This window comes from Gekko japonicus, unplaced genomic scaffold, assembly GCF_001447785.1.
Source record: "Gekko japonicus isolate JY-2015 unplaced genomic scaffold, Gekko_japonicus_V1.1 scaffold1238, whole genome shotgun sequence".
Taxonomy (NCBI): domain Eukaryota; kingdom Metazoa; phylum Chordata; class Lepidosauria; order Squamata; family Gekkonidae; genus Gekko; species Gekko japonicus.
This window is the reverse complement of record NW_015163639.1, coordinates 239,366-258,686: the sequence shown is the minus strand read 5'-3', so window position 1 is coordinate 258,686 and position 19,321 is coordinate 239,366. Positions and strand designations below refer to the sequence as shown.

Below are 19,321 nucleotides of genomic sequence, written 5' to 3'. Positions count from 1 at the left end.
GATCCTCGCAGCACCGTCTCAAGAAACAGAAGAGAGGCCAGATGGGGCAAGAGTGGTTCATCCTAGCCTAGGGGAGCTCTTAGCCTCTAACCCTACCAGCAATTCCGTACATCTCTCCTGGACTGTCCGTAGTGGGAAATTTGACTCATTTCAGGTCCAGTTCAAGGATGCCGAAGGGAAGCCTCGGGCAATACCCTTGGAAGGAGACTCCCGTGAGGTCACCATCCCAAGTCTCTCTCCTTCCCACAGATACAAGTTCAACCTCTATGGGGTCTCTGGACGCAAGCGCTATGGCCCCATTTCCACCGAGGCTTTGACAGGTCAGCAGCAACTTGGTGTTAGCTTAGCTGGAGATTTTTCACGTATCTTTTGCACTTCCTATTTAATTTCTTGGTTTCCAAAGGTGGCACTGGTGTCAGAAGTGGTTTCCTTTGGCTCTTGAATTTCTTGTTCTTACAGCAGTTATTGCAGAACAAACCTTCCATAGTCCATCTGTTTCCTTCCCTCTCCTATCTCTCGTTTGGTGTTCCTGTCTCCATTTTTTCCCCTACATACAGGTTGGGATCTGCTTGGATGAAAACTCCTTTGGGGGTTAAGTGTTTCTCTTTCCATTTAGATTGGGTCATGCTCCTTGTGAATGGGTTGTCAGAGGGCCTTTTCAGCCCATCAGAATCACTGTTGCTGCCCACGTTTTGCACAGCATCTAGCCAAGATGATTCACGGAAGAAGAGCATGTTTGGAGCATACTGTATTTTTCTAGTGCTCAAACTGGGAAGAATATTGATTTACGTTGAGAAATACATAAATGTTAACAGGAGAAATGCGGCTCAAGGGAAGAGAATGTGGGCCCAAAACAAAAGCAATCAGGGGTCAGATGCGTGCGAAGGAGAAGCAAAACTGAAATTGTGTTTTTCACATCAGAACAGCACAGATGAGAAATTTGAAATCATCCCTTGTTAGCGATGCTCAAAAAAAAATCCTTTTCAATCTGCCCTTCCTTCTGAGTTACGGAGAAATTGGCTGAGGACAGACTGGCAGTATGAAGTGCGAGGGAGGCGGGGCAAAAAGACCTGGACCAAGTTGTGCCGGGATTCCCGGTCGCACTGCACCTACTGATGCGGGAGCATACCGGGGAGGAGGTGCAAGGTAGCATTCACACTGTTGGCCCACCCTTGGCGGAGACGCGGCTGTAAGGGGCTTTTTTTCACTCCGCCGACATGCGCCTATGCGCATGGGTGCAGCACTGCAGCACTGCAGCTTGTTTGCGGCTTTTAGCGTGCCCACTTCTGGGAAGTGGGATCAACGCGCTCTCCAGGGTTTGCTACAGCTTTCACCTGGTACTTTTTAAACTCGGTAGGGAATCGTCCTAGGACGGGTTGAGTACGGCTGGGGAACGCCTGACAGCTGTGGCTGCGTGAACCGGCCCCTTTAATCCGTTTGTGAAACGTGCCTATATTGGGCCAAACTGCCAGTCTGAACTCAGCCATTGCTTCCCTGTAGTGCAACTCACACTACTTAGGATCCAAGGCACTTATTCCACTCTACACTACTAACATGCACATGGGTATTGATCAAACACCCCCACCTCCAAATGCCAGATAGGATTACATGATTTTGGGGGAATGTGCCATCATGTTGTAGCCAACTTACAGTGATCCCATCCTCCTGTGCAGACAACATCCAAGCAATGACCCCCCTGCATTTTTTTGGTACAGAGACAGTGGGTGATTTCCCACAAGCGCTGCTCCGTGCTCACTCTTCTCTTTGGCCTGATGGTACGTGTCCATTTCAAACAAGCTGCTGCACGACCCCATTTTGCCCCAGAGCTTCGTGCGATTTTCCCCGCGTCTACTCAATCCTGTTTTTTGAGGATTGAGTAGACGCGGGGAAAATCCCACAAAGCTGCAGGGCAAAATGCGGCCGAAATTGACACGTACCATCGGGGCAAAAGGGAGGAGTGAGCGTGGAGCAGCGCTTGTGGGAAGTCACCCTATGTTAGTGTTGCTCTAGGTTGGGAAATTCCTGGAGATTTGGAGGTGGAGTCTGAGGAGAGACCTCAGCAGGTTATAATGCCATAGAGTATGGCATTTCCCCCCCAAGGAAACTGATCCCTGACATCTGGAGATCAGTTCTAATTCCAAGAGATCACCAGGCCCCACCTGAATGCTGGCAACCGTAGACTGTGAACATTTGATTTGCATGTATGTAGGCGCTCTCTGCACATTTCAGTACCCTGCAAAAATGCAGGGTAAAGAAAGACAGAAACATGTGTTAAGCTTATGTGCATATAGACTCCTCAGAAGAACACATGGGCATTGAGAGGGGGAGGAGAGTAGGCCCAGGCAATGCAATCCTGACCCTCCATTTGTATATTGATAGTACACATGTGGAAGTCTCCTGCACAGGGGCCGCGGCTGCTAAGGGAGGATACAGTTCTGGATTGCATCCATCCTTCTTTTGGGTGGCCAAGTCTACTTCCCAGCAGTGGGCTGAACTGCATTCCTTTTTGTGCCATTGACATCTATGATATTTATGCTTCCTCATTTAATTATCAGATGAAGTCATGACACCGAATCCAATATGTGCCCACTAAAAGTTATGCTAAAAAACCTAGCGCATTTGGATAATCATCAGTAGTTCAAATTGTACCAGCATGGATGAAACCAAAGGTCGCCACTTTTTCCTCAATATCCTTTACCTATCTCTTCATTTTACCTCAATGTCTCTTTTTAACTCCTTATCTCTTCCTGTCTCTTAAAGCTTGTTGCCACAGTGAAAAGTCTTTCCTGTTTTATTCCTTTTTTCCATCTAGCATCATTTAGAAACTGCAGAAACTGGATTGTCTCTCTTGGCTATATTGATTCACTTCCTCTCTATCTGTTTTAGCCTCTGCCACAGTTTCACTGGAGGAAAGAGTCCCTGTTCAGCCGAGCTTGGGAGAGCTCTCAGTCTCTGATATCTCTAGTGACTCCGTCCTTCTCTCCTGGACCATTCCTACTGGAAGCTTTGATTCTTTCCTCATTCAGTTCAAGGATGCGGAGGGCAAGCCTCAGGTGCTACACATGGAGGGTAACTTCCGCCAGGCCACCGTCCCCAACCTGGCCCCCTCCCGCAGATACAAGTTCAATCTCTACGGTGTTTCTGGCCGCAAGCGGTCAGGCCCAATTTCCACGGATGCCACCACAGGTCAGCCTCCAAAGCAGGTCTTGAGCAGACTCAACAATCTGCCTTTAAAAAAAATTGTTTCTTTAAAGTAGGGTTGTCAGATCTTACCTGGCTGCTGGTGGGGGGGGGGTGCCTCTTCTTTTCCGGAACGTTTTAGCATGCACGTGGCATGGTGAAATCAACTGGAAGTGACATCATCGCATAGGGCACATTGCAGGGGACACTCTAGCGGGTATGATAATCATAGAGAAGAGAAGAAGAGAAGAGATTGGATTTATACCCCGCCCTTCACTACCCAAAGGTGTCTCAGAGCGGCTTACAAACTCCTTTCCCTTCCCCTCCCCACAACAGACACCCTGTGAGGTAGGTGGGGCTGAGACAGCTCTGTCAGATACTGCTCTTTTTCAAGAACAGCTCTTATCAGAACTACGGCTTGCCCAAAGTCATCCAGCCAGGTGCAAGTGGAGGAGTGGGGAATCAAACCTGGTTCTCCCAGATTAGAGTCCATGCACTTAACCACTACACCGAACTGGCTCTCTCCTGGACCATTCCTATTTTCCTCAAACATTAGAGCTTTCCCTCCAGGTGATGTCATTGCGCTGGGCACGTTGGCATGGTTGGGACTGTTTGGGGGTTGGGCTCCCCCAGCCAGCCAGCTGGACAGGGGCAGATTGGGGGCCCTGAAAGTGGGTGAACCCCCGCCACCGTCGGGGGAATGGCAACCCTACCTTAAAGGGAACAGATACAACAGAAATTGTTATCTGGGCACTGACTGCTTTTCCAAGGAGCAGTAGTTTGCATTTCATTCTTGGGGGTGGTCCCTGCTTCCAGGTTTCATTTATCCCACAGTGTTCCTTTGGGCAGGCATCACAATGGATACTGTTGCCTGTCCTTCAAGGTTTTGCGGCTCATCTTGGCCCAATGATATAGCACCAGTTTTGCATGCAGAGAATTCTGAGTTTTACCTATATTTCAAGTTGTAGAGCCTGGGGAAAGTCTCAACTTGAGATCCTGGAAATCCACTGGTGGTCAGAGTAGACAGGAAAGGACAAAATGAGCCAATGGTCTGGCTCAATATTAGGTTTGTAGGTCCATTAAGAACATAAGAATAGACTGGGGGTCCCTAACCTTGTTGAATCTGTGTTTTTTTAAGTTTGAGAACAGGTAGTGGCTGCCACAACAAAATGGCTGCCATGGATGGGAGCTGTCACAAAATGGCCGCCACAGAAACCAAGCCCAATCACAAATTACTTGGAAGGTCAACAAAATGTTTCAGTGTTCCAAGCCAAACATTCCCCTGTGACACAAACAGCATTTTCCCAGCAGGTGCTTCCTGTAGACATAAAGGTGATGGGTTCTTCTGAAGCACTTCCTGCTCTAGTAAACTAGAGAAAAGCCAGGACTTGCTCTTAGCAAAAAGATGCTATGAGAAAAAAGCAAGGGGGTGCTGGGAAACATGTTGGTGGGTGCCCATTAGGGGTGTGCAATTTTTTTAAAATCGATATCTTTCAGTTTGGGTCTACTGGACCCAATTTCCAAAAAATCCCAGATCCTAATAGTGGTATGGGATTCGGATCCGGGTTTTTTTGGAAATCCCAAATATTTTTCAGATTCAATAGACCCAAGAAATACTGTTGTTGTTGTTGTTGTTTTTAAAGCCAACTCCACTGCAGGAGAAGCTGGCCCCAGGATCTGCATGCCATGGGGAGGTCTCTCCCCACAGCATGCAGACCTGGCTGGGATGGCTTCTCCTGCAGTGCGGTTTAAACTGCGCTGCAGGAGAAGCTGGCCCCAGGATCTGCTATGCCACTGCTAGCAGATTGTTCCCTGCAGCACATCAGCTTCTGGCGCTGGCCTCTTCTGCAGCCCAGTTTAAACTGGCCTACACAAGAAGCCAGTCCCAGTCTGAGCCGGTGGGAACATTCTGCTCCCACCCGTACAGCTGATCCTCAGGCTGTCTTCTGCAGTCCCTTTAAACTTAAAGGGACTGCAGTAGAAGCCCAACAAACAGTGGATCTGTTTTCGGATCTACTGGTAATTTCCAAATATATCTGGGATTTTCTCGGGATCCCTCCCCCCCAAGAAAACGCAGATACATTTGGGAAGCCAAAATATACCCGGTATATTTTTGGCTCGGTATATTTTTGGCTCAGGTAGATCCGAATGCACACCCGTAGTGCCCATAGGCACCATGTTGGATATCATTGACCTATTCCATCTAGTCTAGCATCCTGTTTCTCAAAGTAACCAATCAGATTTTTACAGGAAGTCCATAAAGAGGGCATGACAGCCTCTCCTGAATTCTAGCAACGTTCTAGTGGAAGCAAAATTTCACACCATTCACATTGCTCATAATTTTATAAAGGCCATCACATCCTTTTTGCTTTGCTGTTTAAAACTAAAAGCAACCTTGGAAGCAGATAGGATGGGATGTAGCACCTGATGGATTGTAAATGTATGCCAAGTTATCAGCTTGAATTGTGATGCAGGTATAAGGTTGCCACCACTGTCTTAGCAAATGCTGGGAGGTTTTGAAGGGAGTACTGGAGGGAGTGGAGTTTGGGGAGGATGTGATGTCACTTCTGGTTGACATTCTAGGTATTTCCCTTAATCTTTACCATAGAGAGATGGGGAAATTCCTAGAGAGTCACAATGGGGGCCATTTCCCCCATTCTGCTTGACAGTGAGGATGGGGGCTGACGACAGGGGTTTACCTGCCACAGACAGGCAAATGACAAGCTTATGCAGGCATCCTCACTGAGAAGGAGAATAAGGGCCAGGGTCCATAATCCATGCCCTCTGCTTCTTTCCCCCCTCCAAGTTGCATTCCAATCGTTCTCTCTTTTAGCTGCAACAGCAACATCGCCAGAGGTGACTACAGAGAGGGTTCCTGTTCAGCCCAGTCTGGAGCAACTGGCAGCATCTGACATCACCGGCGACTCTCTCCGTCTCTCCTGGATTGTTCGCACTGGGAATTTTGATTCCTTCTTGGTCCAATACAAAGATGCAGAAGGGAAATCTCAGTCGTTGCCCGTGGAGGGGGCTTTCCGCACCCTCACCATCCCAAACTTGGAGCCCTCCCGGAGATACAAGTTCCACCTCTACGGCATTTCTGGCAACAAGCGTCTCGGCCCTCTCTCCGTGGATGCTGTCACAGGTCAGCAGTAGCTGAATTGACTGATAACAGCTGTAACTGTTTCTGAGCTCTCTTTTTGTCCCATTCACAGCTCTTTTTCTCAGGGTGCACCTGCAGCAGCTGATGATATGATGTGTCATAATGTGATTTTTTTCCCAATATCTTCCAGGCCTCCCTTTTGATCCCTGGATTCTAGAGGCCCCTTTTGATGGAGGGTCACGTCTCTCTGCCTGGGATACGTCTGATGATTATTTGCTTTCATAATGCTGCTAATGTGCTTGTAACAACCAAAAACAGTCCCTTATTCCAAGGAGCTTACATTTATCAGGAAGATAAAGAGAGAGGAGTGTGGTGGGGATAAATGGGATGAATCTGGGTTTATTCCTGTCACAATTGCTTTTGACTTTAGGACCCATTTACAAGTCAGCAATTTTTTTTAAAAAAAAATTTAATGTCCTTGTGTCCCCTGCACGTCCCCTTTGGGCCCTGCCAACATATGTGCTCTGGGAGTTTCATGGTCAGAACTGAGTTCCCAGATGCTCACAGACCTGATTTGGATCAGGACCACAACATATGAAGGTGAAGGGATCGAGATCCACATTACTGGATGGTCGATAGACCTCTTTCAGTAATACAGTGATGGTGGTGGAAAGTGCCATCAAGTTGCAGCCAACTTACAGTGACTCTGTAGGGCTTTCAAGGCAAGAACTTAACAGAGGTGGTTTGCCATTGCCTGCCAAGAAGAAGAAGAAGAAGAGACTGAATCTATACCGTGCCCTTCACTCGGAGTCTCAAAGCGGCTTCCAATCTCCTTTTCGTTCCCCTCCCCATAACAGACACCCTGTGAGGTAGGTGGGGCTGAGAGAGCTCTTTCAAGAACTGCTCTTTCGAGAACAGCTCAGAGAACTATGGCTTGCCCCAGGTCCTCCAGCAGCTGCATGTGGAAGAGTATGGAATCAAACCCAGTTCTCTTCTCCCAGGTTACAGTCTGTGCACTTAACCACTACACCAAACTAGCAACCCTGGGCTTCCTCGGTGGTCTCCCATCCAAGTACTAACCAGGGCCGATCCTGCTTAGGTTCCAAGATCTGATGAAATCAGGCTAGCCTGGACCATGGCCTTGTCTAAATGTTTCCAAGGAGATGTAATGAGGAAATGCGTGACGCGTTCCTTACATCGTGTAATACTGGGGCCTCAATTACCACAGCATCTTTATAATCTTATTGTTGTGTGTGGGAAGGCGGTGAGTTTATCATGGGTACTATCATGGCAGCCCTGACCTGGATACTCCAGGCTAGCCTGATCTTGTCAGATCTCGTAAGTTAAGCGAGGTCGGCCCTGGTCAGTATTTGGAAAGGAGACCACCAAAGAAGTCGTCGAGGGAAGCGGCTAGCAAGGTTCTCTAATGGCTGCCACCACTCTGGTATGGGTCTCCTCAGGAGGGCCCAGAGCACCCACCCTACCCCTTTATACACTCCTTTTTCAGTAGGTTTCCCCTGATAAGTGACAAAATGAGGCCTGAGGACTGAGACAGTGTAACAAACTATTTCTATTAAAGAGATTTAACAACTACTACAGTCCAATAACATATAGGAAAAATGAGCACCGTAAAGGTAGGAAAACCAGCGAAATAAGAAATCCTAACACATCTGACTATACTGCACATAACCTTCTCCAGGTATTTGGCTTCAAACTGACTCGCTCCTTTTGGATGAGGGACCCCTCCTTCTGGAGCAGCTTCACCAGCTCTGCTCCCTGTGAGTGAACACCCTCCCACTTTGGGCCAGGCCTTTTATTCCTTCTTCCCAGGCACCACCCTCTACTCTGCTGGTGGACGTTTTCCCTCCAAATCCCCTGATAACCAATCACAGGGTCAGAGGGAACCTGGGAAATGTAGGCCCTGTAGTCACTATAATTAGGGTTGCCAAGTAAAAATATCCTACCGGCGGGGGAGCCTCGGCGGGCTCCGAGAGCTGTCCTTCGATGCGCACGCGTGGCACCAGCACATCACCAGAAGTGATGCGCGACATCGATCACGTTGAAGGCGTGGCCCCGATTGTCGGAGGGAAAACCATAGAGTTTTCCCTCCGACGATCTGATCAGGGCCACGCCCCCAACGTGATTGACGTGGTTGCGTCACCTCTGGTGACGCAGCCACGCTGCGCTTCGGGGGGGCAGAGTTCCCCCCGGGGCCCGATTCCGCGGTGGCGGAAATCGGGCCTCCGAAGCAGGGGTTTACCCCCCCCACTTGGCAGCCCTACTATAATACAGGCTTCCCTGGAGCCACTAGGCCTCCCTAGAGCCTGTAGGCTGCACTACTTGGCGGGGAGGGCGGGGTAAAAGTTGAAGTAATAAATAAATAAATACTATAGTCCTAGGATCATGACAGAAGTCCAGGGTCATGACATGGAGGCAGGCAATGTCAAACCACCACTGAACATCTCTTGCCCTGAAAACCCCACAGGGTCACTCACCATAACTCAGCTGTGACTTGCAGGCAAAAAAACAAAACACCCTATCATGGCATAGTCTTTTCTTGCCTGTGTAGTACTTTTCTAATCACGGCCAAATTATTACAGGAGCAGAACCCCTGTGGATGCAATATCCTTCACTCCCCTTTCTCTTTCTTGTATCCCCCATGCCAGCACCCCCAGAAGAAGTACTGACTCCGCAGCCTAGCCTGGGAGAACTCTCGGCCTTTGACGTTACTACCGATTCACTCCGCCTCTCCTGGGGTGTCTCTACGGGGAGCTTTGACTCCTTCCTGATTCTTTACAAGGATGTGGAAGGGAGATCCCAGTCTCTTCCTGTGGACGGAGGCTCCCGTGAAGTCATCCTCTCCAACCTCGCACCTTCCCACAGATACAAATTCAGTCTTTACGGCGTCTCCAGTCGCAAGAGAGTTGGTCCGGTTTCCATTGATGTTGTCACAGGTCAGCTGCAGGCCCACAATATCAATAACTTTTTTCTCTGAAAATTGTTCTCTCCCTTTCTGGCTGGGCTTGAGAAGGTCTCTGGAGAAAGAGCATATACATTGTCTAAACAATTACAACTCCGAGTGCATATATCACCACATTCTTGTAAAACCTATCTCATCCTTTCCTGAACTGAGGTCAGGGGGAAAAGGTTTTGCATTAGAAGCCAGCTGTGTGCAGTGTTGATTGGCTGATTCACTGACCTATCAAATGCCTCCACCCTGGAGCAGTTCTGCAGCATTCTAAAATAAAGAAAGGCTGATTTCACACTAGAGCTGCCTCGATGTTGCGCCGCCGTTTGCCCCGATACTAGATCATTTAATATTAGTAATGGAGATAAGGGGCACCCCTGTCTAGTTCCTTTTTGTATTGCTAATCTTTCTGTCAATTCTCCATTAATTATAATTTTAGCCTCTTGTTCTTTATATATTGCCGAAATCATTGAAAGAAAATCATTACCACAGTCCCATATTCTCAGTTTCTGAATCATATATTCCCATGATAATGACCAAGAATTGCACACAAGAAGAGAAAGACGAGATCTCCAAGGTCGCAAAAATTGAAATAACTAACAAGATTGTTTACTTAGGCTGGCTTCAGAGTTGGCCATGCCCACTACAGCCAAAACTGTGGCTACAGAGGGAAGGCCTGGAGAACGACCCCCTGGTGACTCCAAGGTGGGCGGGCCAGGGGGGCCCCCTAGAAGGATTGAGGAGGTATTTAAATGCCTCTCCATGCCTTCCCCTGCCTGTCCAAGGGCCAGTTTGTGTGGGCTCCCTGCAGCCGCGGGGCACCTAGGCAAGCCAAGGGCCACACTAGGCTCCTCCTCTAATATGCTAATGAGCTGTACTGTTAGGGTGTGGCATAGTTTTCTGCTGATGGGTGTGGCCTGTTATGCTAATGAGTTCCTACTGGGCTTTTTCTACAAAAAAAGCCCTGTGTAGAATTATCTTTAAAAAAAATTATATTAGTTTAATAGTCGTTCCTAGGGAATCCAGCGTACTGTATTTCAGAGAGAGTGTCCTGATTTACAACTCACGTCCTACCCTGCACCAGCTTGCTTTCACACCTTTGCCTCCTTCTCTCTGTCCTCTGCAGAAAGTGGTTTTCTCTCATTCTTTCCCTGGTTGTTTCTGTTCCAGCTTCACAGATGGCAAAACCTACACCACCCCTCAGACTAGGGGAGCTGTTGGCGGACAACATCACTCCCAGTTCCCTTGACCTGTCCTGGAATGTTGAGGCGGGAAATTTTGATTCTTTTATTGTTCAGTACCAAGACGCTGAAGACCAACCACAAGCCCTCCCCATCGACGGGGTCCTACGGTCTTTCCATGTCCATGACTTGGCTCCTTCTCACAGATACAAATTCAACCTCTATGGCATTTCAGGTCGGAAGCGTCTGGGCCCTGTCTTCATTGAAGCTGTCACAGGTCAGCAACGGCTGCTCTAGCCAAAGTGGGGGAGGGATCTCTCTATGGTATTATCTTTCCTGCCTAGGGTTTAGAAGCCGCATAACCAAATGTAACCAGCTTCCACCATATGTACATCTCTCCTTTCTTCAGCTTGGTCTTTCCTTCACCATTTTTCTTTTTCAGATATCTAGTGTGGAGAGTGTCAGTAGCCCCTTAAGTTGGGTCTGCATCAGAATTCTTCACCGGGGTATCCCAAATCACTAAGAAAAGCTGGAATGTTTCAGTGCTTGCTGATTATTCTAGAATTGCCATCAAGTTTTCCACTCAGTTTTAACAAAGAATCCAGAGGGTGCTGTTCGCAGTCCGTTGCATTCCAGTGTTTTCTATGTTGCTGTGGTGATTTTTTACATTGCAGTTGCAGCAACAACCTTTTTAGTGGTTGGCAAAGACAAGATTTCTCAGGGAAACTGTCCCCTTTGAAGTTCTGTCTATCCTTCTTCTAATGTAACTGTTACCTGTTTCTCACAGCCAGGTGGTTCCCTCACAATATTCATAAATCAATGGTGCATTATCAATTCTTGTTCCCAAGGGAGCGAAACTGGTTTAAGTTCTTCACTTTGCATCCAGTCAAAGTCACTATTCATTTTTTCAATTGGACTGCAGCCAGTTTGGTGTAGTGGTTAAGTGTGCGGACTCTAATCTGGGAGAACCGGGTTTGATTCCCCACTCCTCCACTTGCACCTGCTGATGTGACCTTGGGTCAGTCGCAAGCTCTGGCACAGCTGTCCTTGAAAAAGAGCCGTTTGTGTCAGAGTTCTCTCAGCCCCACGCACCTCACAGGGTGTCTGTCCTGGGGAGGGGGGAGGGAAAGGAGTTTGTAAGCCGCTCTGAGACTCCAAGTGAAGGGTGGGGTATAAATCCAATCTCTTCTTCTTCTTCTTCTTCTAAAAATAATGAGCAATATCATTAGTGGGACACAAAGTGAAAAACAATATTTGTGACCCCCCCCCAAGCCATTGATTCGTGAATACCATGAAAGAAGAAGAAGAAGAAGAAGAGTTTTATACCCCACTTTTCGCTACCCTTAAGGAGTCTCAGGTTGTGATCACATGCAGAATTAGCCGTGCCATAAGCGCGAGTGCCGGGCACATTTTAAGGGCGCGATCACACGAGAACATCTGCTAAGTGTCCTGCACCCGCCTCAGAAGCGGGGTAAAAAGACACTAGGGAAAGTCCGATAGCAAACGGGTTGCTACAGTCCAGGAACAGACTTTCCCCTGTGTGATTGCTCCAGAGTGCTCCCATGGTGTCAGGATGGTCTAATCAGGCCATCCCAACTCCATGCCATTGTTTTTCCCCCCGTTTTGGTACGCGCATCATCGCACACTGCATAGGGAGCACTCAGTGCAGAGATGCGAATCATTGATCCCTCGTTGAAGCACACCGGAAACACGCAGCAAACCACCACCCCCCAGAGTCACCTGCAGTTGCATCTGATCACACAGTGGCAGGCTGCCCCCGCAGCTCCCAGGGACTGTGTGATTGTGCAAATGCGGGTCAAATTCCTACAGAGCAAATAGCCTCGCTTCCCCCCCGCGTTATTGCACACATGTGACCGCAACCTCAAAGTGGCTTACAATCGTCTTCTCTTCCTCTCCCCACAACAGGTGCCTTGTGAGGTGGGTGGGGCTGAGAGAGTTCTGAGAGAACTGTGACTGGCCCAAGGTCACCCAGCAGGCTTCATGTGGAGGAGGAGGGGGGTAATCAAACCCAGTTCTCCAAATTTGAGTTCACCACTCTTAACACCAGGCTGAAAAGGACCATCTAACCCTAAGAGAGTAGGAAGAAGTTCACGGGGATGAAAAAGAAGGACAGGGGGAGACGATTCCAAGGAAAAGCAGGATTTGTATTGAATGAGACTTAGTACTGAGTAGTTTGTGGCCCTTACGGTGATGAACTTAAGCTTGAAAGTGGGAATCCCCCAGGAAACCTCGGAGGTGGGATACTTCACTAGCCAAATGCAGGGGTAGCTTGTTTCCCAACCCCAACACTAGAGAAAGGGGAAATGTATATATTAAAAAATAATTTTATGTTGTCTGCAAAGCCTTTCTTGGAACCAGGCAAAACCCTAGCTGCTCTTGACAGACGTTGCATGGAGATTTTTTTTGCTAACACCTCAGACTTGGAGGAGAAGGAGCCATTTAATGAGCTCTGCTCTGTGACCAGCCAGATACTGTGGAAGGATGACCTGCTGCCAAAAGTGACCCCCCCTCCCACATTTCTCCTCCTTTCTTCATTTCTCTGCGTTCTTGCTCAGTTCCTCCATCCAATAACCTAATTTTCCCCCTATTTGCTCCTTGTCTGTACATTTCTCCTCCTTTCTTCATTTCTCTGCCTTCTTGCTCAGTTCATCCAATAACCTAATTTTTTCCCTATTTGCTCCTTGTCTGTTTTTCAGCCCCTTTACCAACAGCTCCACCAGTCCAGCCCAGCCTAGGGGAGCTGTCCATCTCTGACGTCACCTGCGACTCTGCCCGCCTCTCCTCTCCATCCAATAACCTAATTTTCCCCCTATTTGCTCCTTGTCTGTTTTTCAGCCCCTTTACCAACAGCTCCACCAGTCCAGCCCAGCCTAGGGGAGCTGTCCATCTCTGACGTCACCAGCGATTCTGCTCGCCTCTTCTGGACCGTCCCCACGGGAAGCTTCGACTCCTTCACGATCCAGTACAAGGATGCTGATGGCAGACCTCAGGCGTTGCCGGTGGATGGAGGATCCCACGAGGTCACCATCTCCAGTCTGGCTCCTTCCCGCAGATACAAGTTCAACCTCTATGGTGTCTCCGGTCGCAAGCGTGTCGGCCCCATTTCCACTGATGTCGTTACAGGTCAGCGAGGGATAGTTTAAAGGCTTTTCCTAGCTTTAAAATCTTTTCAGAAGTGTACGTAGCTCACAATTTGCAGGCACAAGATACGATCTGTTATTTCATACTAACTTGGCTGTTAGTATGTTCACATATTATCGCATCAGAACTTGTAGGTGTCACGACAGGGCCAGTGGGGCAAGGCAGAGAGGGGGAGTTCACAGTCCGGTCCAAGAGTCAAGCCAGAAAGAGAGCAAAACAATCAGAGCAAAAGTCCCAATACATAAAGCCAAGCCGTAGTCAGAGCGTTACCGAGAGTCAGAGTCCAGATAGGCAAGCGTCAAAGTCAGGGTGCAGAGCCGAAGATCAAGAGCCAGGGGGTCGTCAAAACGCGGACCAGTCACAGTTCCTTCAGAGCTCTCTCAGTTCCACCTACCTCACAGGGTGTCTGTTGTGAGGAGAGGAAGGGAAGGAGATTGTAAGCTGCTCTGAGACTCCGAGTGAAGGGTGAGGTATAAATCCAATCTCCTCCTCCTGCTCCTCCTCCTCCTCATTTATTGTCCAGCCCTAGGTTACAAAAAAGAGTCATCTTTTTTTTTCTCTTCTAAAATTCCAAAGGTAATATTAGAGAATCCTGACGTGCTAGTCAAATTCAAAGCTTTTCCAACTAGAGTTTTTAAATGTGGCATCTTTGGTAAAACAACATAAATGTTTTGCTAACTATATTGGCAGCATATCAGTATGCAGTCAGAAACATAGATACTGTAGGTAAATCCTTGTTTCTGTGTCTTGTGCCAATAAGGGCGTGCTGCTGGGGCCAGGCACTGCCTGATCGGTTTCAGATGCAGGCTGTTCTGGAGGCTGGTGCTCATCCTTTCCGGCACTTAGGTTTGACAAAGACTCCCGTGCCTCCGATGGTGTTAAAGGCATGGAGTCCTCAGTTTCAGAGCTCCCAGGCGCTGGGTCAGGGGCAGGCATGACAGTAGGTACCTAATGGGTACCTAATGGGTCTGACAGTGAGATGCCGTGGTCAGTGGTGGATAACAAAATAATGGTTCACATTTTTCCTTACATGAATAGATGTATATCATGGACATCAAAATGGAAGATAAAGGGACATCTAAGTTTCATTTTAGGGATTCCAGTTAATGAAGTCCATCTTGTTTGGTGTAGTGGTTAAGTGCACAGACTCTAATCTGGGAGAACTAGGTTTGATTCCCCACTCCTCCACACGCAGCTACTGGGTGACCTTGGGACAGTCACAGTTCCTTCAGAGCTCTCTCAGCTCCACCTACCTCACAGGGTGTCTGTTGTGAGGAGAGTAAGGGAAGGAGATTGTGAGCCGCTTTGAGACTCCGAGTGAAGGGTGGGGTATAAATCCAATCTCCTCCTCTTGCTTCTCCGCCTCCTCCTCCTCCTCCTCCTCATTTATTGTCCAGTCCTAGGTTACAACAAAGTCATCTCCCCCCCCCCTAAAATTCCAAAGGTAATATTAAAGAATCCTGACGTGCTAGTCAAATTCGAAGCTTTTCCAACTAGAGTTTTTAAATGTGGCCTCTTTGGTAAAACAACATAAATGTTTTGCTAACTATATTGGCAGCATATCAGTATGCAGTCAGAAACATAGATACTGCAGGTAAATCCTTGTTTCTGTGTCTTGTGCCAATAAGCTGGGAGCCAAGGCGGCATGGCATGGCCTAATCTTGTCAGAGCTCGGGAGCTAAACAGGGTCGATACTTAGATGAGAGACCACCAAGGAAGCCTCTGCAGAGGAAAGCAATGGCAAACCACCTCTGCTTCTCCCTTGCCATCAAGGCCCCGTGCTGGCATCACCTTAAGTCAGCTCTGATTTTGTGGCACTTACATATATACCAATAAGGCATATTTATATTCACATGAACACATAGAGCTACCTTCTGCTGAATCGGACCTTTGGTCCATCAAAGTCGGCATCATCTACTCACACTGGCGGTGGCTCTCCAGGGTCTCAGGCAGAGGTTTTTCACACCACCTGCTTCCAGATCCTTTAATGGGAGAGGCCAGAGACTGAACCAGGGACCTTCTGCATGCCAACCAGATGTTCAACCACTGCGCCACAGTCCCTCCCAGATAGTTTCCAGGCAGTCACAAGTACTGCTTCACCACCTCAAGGATTTAGGAATGAGCTGAGATGGGATGAGGTGCTGGGTTATTGGACTGCACCAGCCTTCGTTTTTGGTGAGCTCTTGATTCCAGGCTATGGTTGTCTAGTTCAGTTCTGCTGGCCTGGCCTGGTGAGTGCACAGATGACCATCCTGCCTGCCCAGACTTTTCTGTACTTTGAATTCCACGGGTTCTGAACGCAATCACGTAGTAGTTCTTCATTATACAGTTGTGTGCTTCCGATCGTTCAAAGCTGCTCTCACAACGCAAATAGGGGGACGGGATTTTGGTGTCCTGCGTCGTTTCTTTCCCATCCCCAAGCCAGGGAGGAAGAGAGAAGCAGCCCTGTCAAATAAACCCATGTCGGCAGATTTGCTTCGAGTGAAATAATTGACGCAGGTTGCCGAGCTCTTCTTGGCGCTTGGCTCTACTCGACAGATGTTGTGTGGAGGTTGTTTGTATTAGGACCAGGGATTTGGATCGGCAGCGACCGTTTAGTGCGCTTTCCCCTACTTATTTATGTGTTTGAAAATACTTAGGCAAAGCCCCAGGCATCTTCGATAGTTTATCCCATGGAGGTTTACTTTTTTCTGCTTTAACTAAAACAACAGTCTCAAGGGGGAAGCAACTGTGTAAGGAAGGGGCTGTGGCTCAGTGGAAGAGAGTCTGCTTGGTATGCTGAAGGTTCCAAGGTCAAACCCCGGCATCTCCAGTTAAGGATCAGGTAGCAGGTGATGTGAAACGACCTTTGCCTGAGACCCTGGATAGACAGTGCTGACCTTGATGGACCAGTTAAGGCAGCTTCATGTGTTCGTGTGAAATGCTTCTTAGGGCCAGCAAGGTACTGGAGAGGTCTTCAGGATGGCTTGACCACTGGCAACTCTCTCTCCTTCATTCCGCCTTGTGTGGTTCTCTTATCCAGTAACAGCCATGTCTTTGGTTTGCTCCTTGTCTGTTTTTCAGCCCCCTTGCCTACGGAACCTCCAGTCCAGCCCAGCCTAGGGGAGCTGTCCGTCTCTGACATCACCAGCGACTCTGCCCGCCTTTCCTGGACCGTCCCCACGGGAGCCTTTGACTCCTTTACAATCCAGTACAGAGATGCAGAGGGTCAACCCCAGGCGTTGCCCGTGGACGGAGGATCCCGCGAGGTCACCATTCCCAACTTGGCTCCTTCCCACAGATACAAGTTCAACCTCCACGGACTCTCTGGCCGCAAGCGCGTCGGCCCCATTTCTGCTGATGTCGTCACAGGTCAGCAAGGGGGGGGGGGCTTTGACGTTTTGTGGCTCTTAAAAATGAGAAGGGGAAAAAAATTCGTAGGAAGCACTGCTCGCATGCAATGTTCAAGCAGAACATCCCATCCATTATAATGAAGTTGACACATTAGATATGACATTGTAAACATCAGATTAAATGAACTGAAACATATAACTGTACAAACGTAAGAACGTAAGAAGAAGCCTGCTGAATCAGACCAGGGGTCCATCTAGTCCAGCATCCTGTCTCACACAGTGGCCAGCCAGTCCCTCTGGAGAGTCAACACAGCATAGAGGCCAAGGCCTTCCCCTGATGTTGCCTCCTGGCTCTGGGATTCAGAGGATTGGTGCCTCTCAGTGTGAAGGCTCCCTTTATTCACCATGGCTGGTAGCCACTGATAGACCTCCCCTCCAGCAATATATATGCGCACACCAAAGGTAAATCCTATTTCCTACACATCTTTCATCAGATGCCAACCAATGGTGCTAATATTCACATTGCTTTCTGTTAGTTGTGAATGCTGTTACCTTCATAGCAAGGGCTTAGGAGTGAGTTAAGCTAGGATGTTTGGTTGTTTGACGGCATCTGTGCCATCCTGTGTTTGTCCTGGATCTTGTGAATAGCTTTTTGGTTGAAGGGAGCACAATGCAGCTGCCTTGCTGGTAGCTAAACTGGTCTCAATCTGGTCCATGCCTGCTGAAAAACCTCCTGGTGATCTCTTTGTGTGCTCCCTTAAGCTCCACAAGAGAGGGGAAAGAGGCAGTCAGCCAATAGTTCCAAGTTAAGCACTGTGGCTTCTCAGAGCTGATCTCACAATGCAATAAAGAAGAGGGACTTTTGCGCCCTATGTAGTCCTTTTCCTGCTTTGATCTGGATAGCTCAGGCCAGACCAATCTCACCAGACCACAGAAGCTAAGCAGGATCAATCCTGGTCAGCGTTTGGATGGGAGACCACCAAGGAAGTCGAGGGTCTGTACACAGAGACAGGCAATGCAAACCACCTCTGGACGTCTCATGTCTTGAGAACTCCTAAGGGATCACCATAAATTGGCTGCAGCAAAAAAGAAGAAGTTCCTTTCCTCCTCCCTAGATTGGAGGGAGGAATGGGGACTTGGCTCAGTGGTAGAGCATCTGCTTGGCATGCAGAAGGTTCAGTCCCCAGTCATTCCAGTTTAAAAGGGTCCGGGAGCAGGTATGGGAAAGACCTCTACCTGAGCAGAGAGCGCCAACCTGAATGGGGCAATGGTGTGGCTTCATGTGTTGATGTGAAATATTCTATATTAAACAAAAAAATGCAAGTTTGTTTAAATGGATTATTTATTTATTTTATATAAGTTAGGCAGATAGCCAGCCTCTTTTATTTATATAAGTTAGGCAACTAGCCAGCCTCTTAGTACTCAGCAAAATCCCAGCTATCAACACAAGAATCTGCCTTACACTGAATCAGACCCTTGGTCCAACAAGGTCAGTATTGTCTGCTCTGACTGGAAGTGGCTCTCCGGGGTCTCATGCTGAGGTCTTTCACCTCACCTTTTACATGATCCTTTTGACTGGAGATGCCTGGGATTGAACCTGGGATCTTCAGCATGCCAAGTAGAGGCTCTTCCATTGAGTCACGGCCCCTCCCCGACATATTTCTTTTCTTTTTTTTAATACAACTTTTATTGATATAACAAGGGAATTACAACTTAAGTAACAAATGAGTATAACACGTTTACACACACAGTACATATTTCTTTGACAGATGCTGCCAGTTTGGTGTAGTGGTTAGGAGCGCAGACTTTGATTCCCCACTCCTCCACATGCAGCTGCTGGTGTGACCTTGGGTCAGTCACAGTTCTCTCATGAGCAGTTCTCAAAAGAGCTCTTATCAGCCCCACCCACCTCACAGGGTGTTTGTTGTGGGGAGGGGAAGGGACAGGAGATAGTAAGCTGCTCTGAGACTCCTTTGGGCAGTGAAGGGCGGGGGATCTCTTCTTCATCTTATACCCCGCTGAGGCCCCTACTGTTGGGTATTACAAGTTGAAAACACTCAGTATATCTGGGGTTAAAGGTTTGTTTATGTTACTCACAGGAAGTCACATGTTTCTCATGTAACCAATGTTCTTTAGCTGTAGAATACCCGGGAATTTTCTCCCTGACCTAGGAATTTGATTGGGACTAAAGTGTCAAGGTGTATTAGCATTTTATGGCTTCTCTTCCCGTCTTTGTTTGGTGTTCTGAAGAACAAGAAGAGTAGCCATACTCTCTTCTCTTCTAGTTTTGTCTTTGTAGTGTAAGGATGTAGCCGATTATGCTCTGTTGTTATTTTCATCCCAGTTACCCTTCCCATGCTAGAATTTTGACCCGCCCAGTGTCCACCCCAGGGGGGGG

At 48.2% G+C, this 19,321-nt stretch overlaps 1 protein-coding gene across 1 annotated transcript in view; it reads left to right on the top strand.

Annotated features, from left to right (window-relative positions):
* TNXB (tenascin XB) overlaps positions 1–19,321 on the top strand; it is a 141,602-nt gene that overhangs the window by 32,268 nt on the left and 90,013 nt on the right. Inside the window, exons 10-17 of the mRNA XM_015407589.1 lie at positions 12–320; positions 2,899–3,186; positions 6,023–6,322; positions 8,947–9,234; positions 10,419–10,706; positions 13,286–13,573; positions 16,655–16,942; positions 18,757–18,762. Of these exons, the coding sequence (XP_015263075.1) occupies positions 12–320; positions 2,899–3,186; positions 6,023–6,322; positions 8,947–9,234; positions 10,419–10,706; positions 13,286–13,573; positions 16,655–16,942; positions 18,757–18,762 (2,055 nt within the window). The remainder of the gene's footprint in view (positions 1–11; positions 321–2,898; positions 3,187–6,022; positions 6,323–8,946; positions 9,235–10,418; positions 10,707–13,285; positions 13,574–16,654; positions 16,943–18,756; positions 18,763–19,321) is intronic.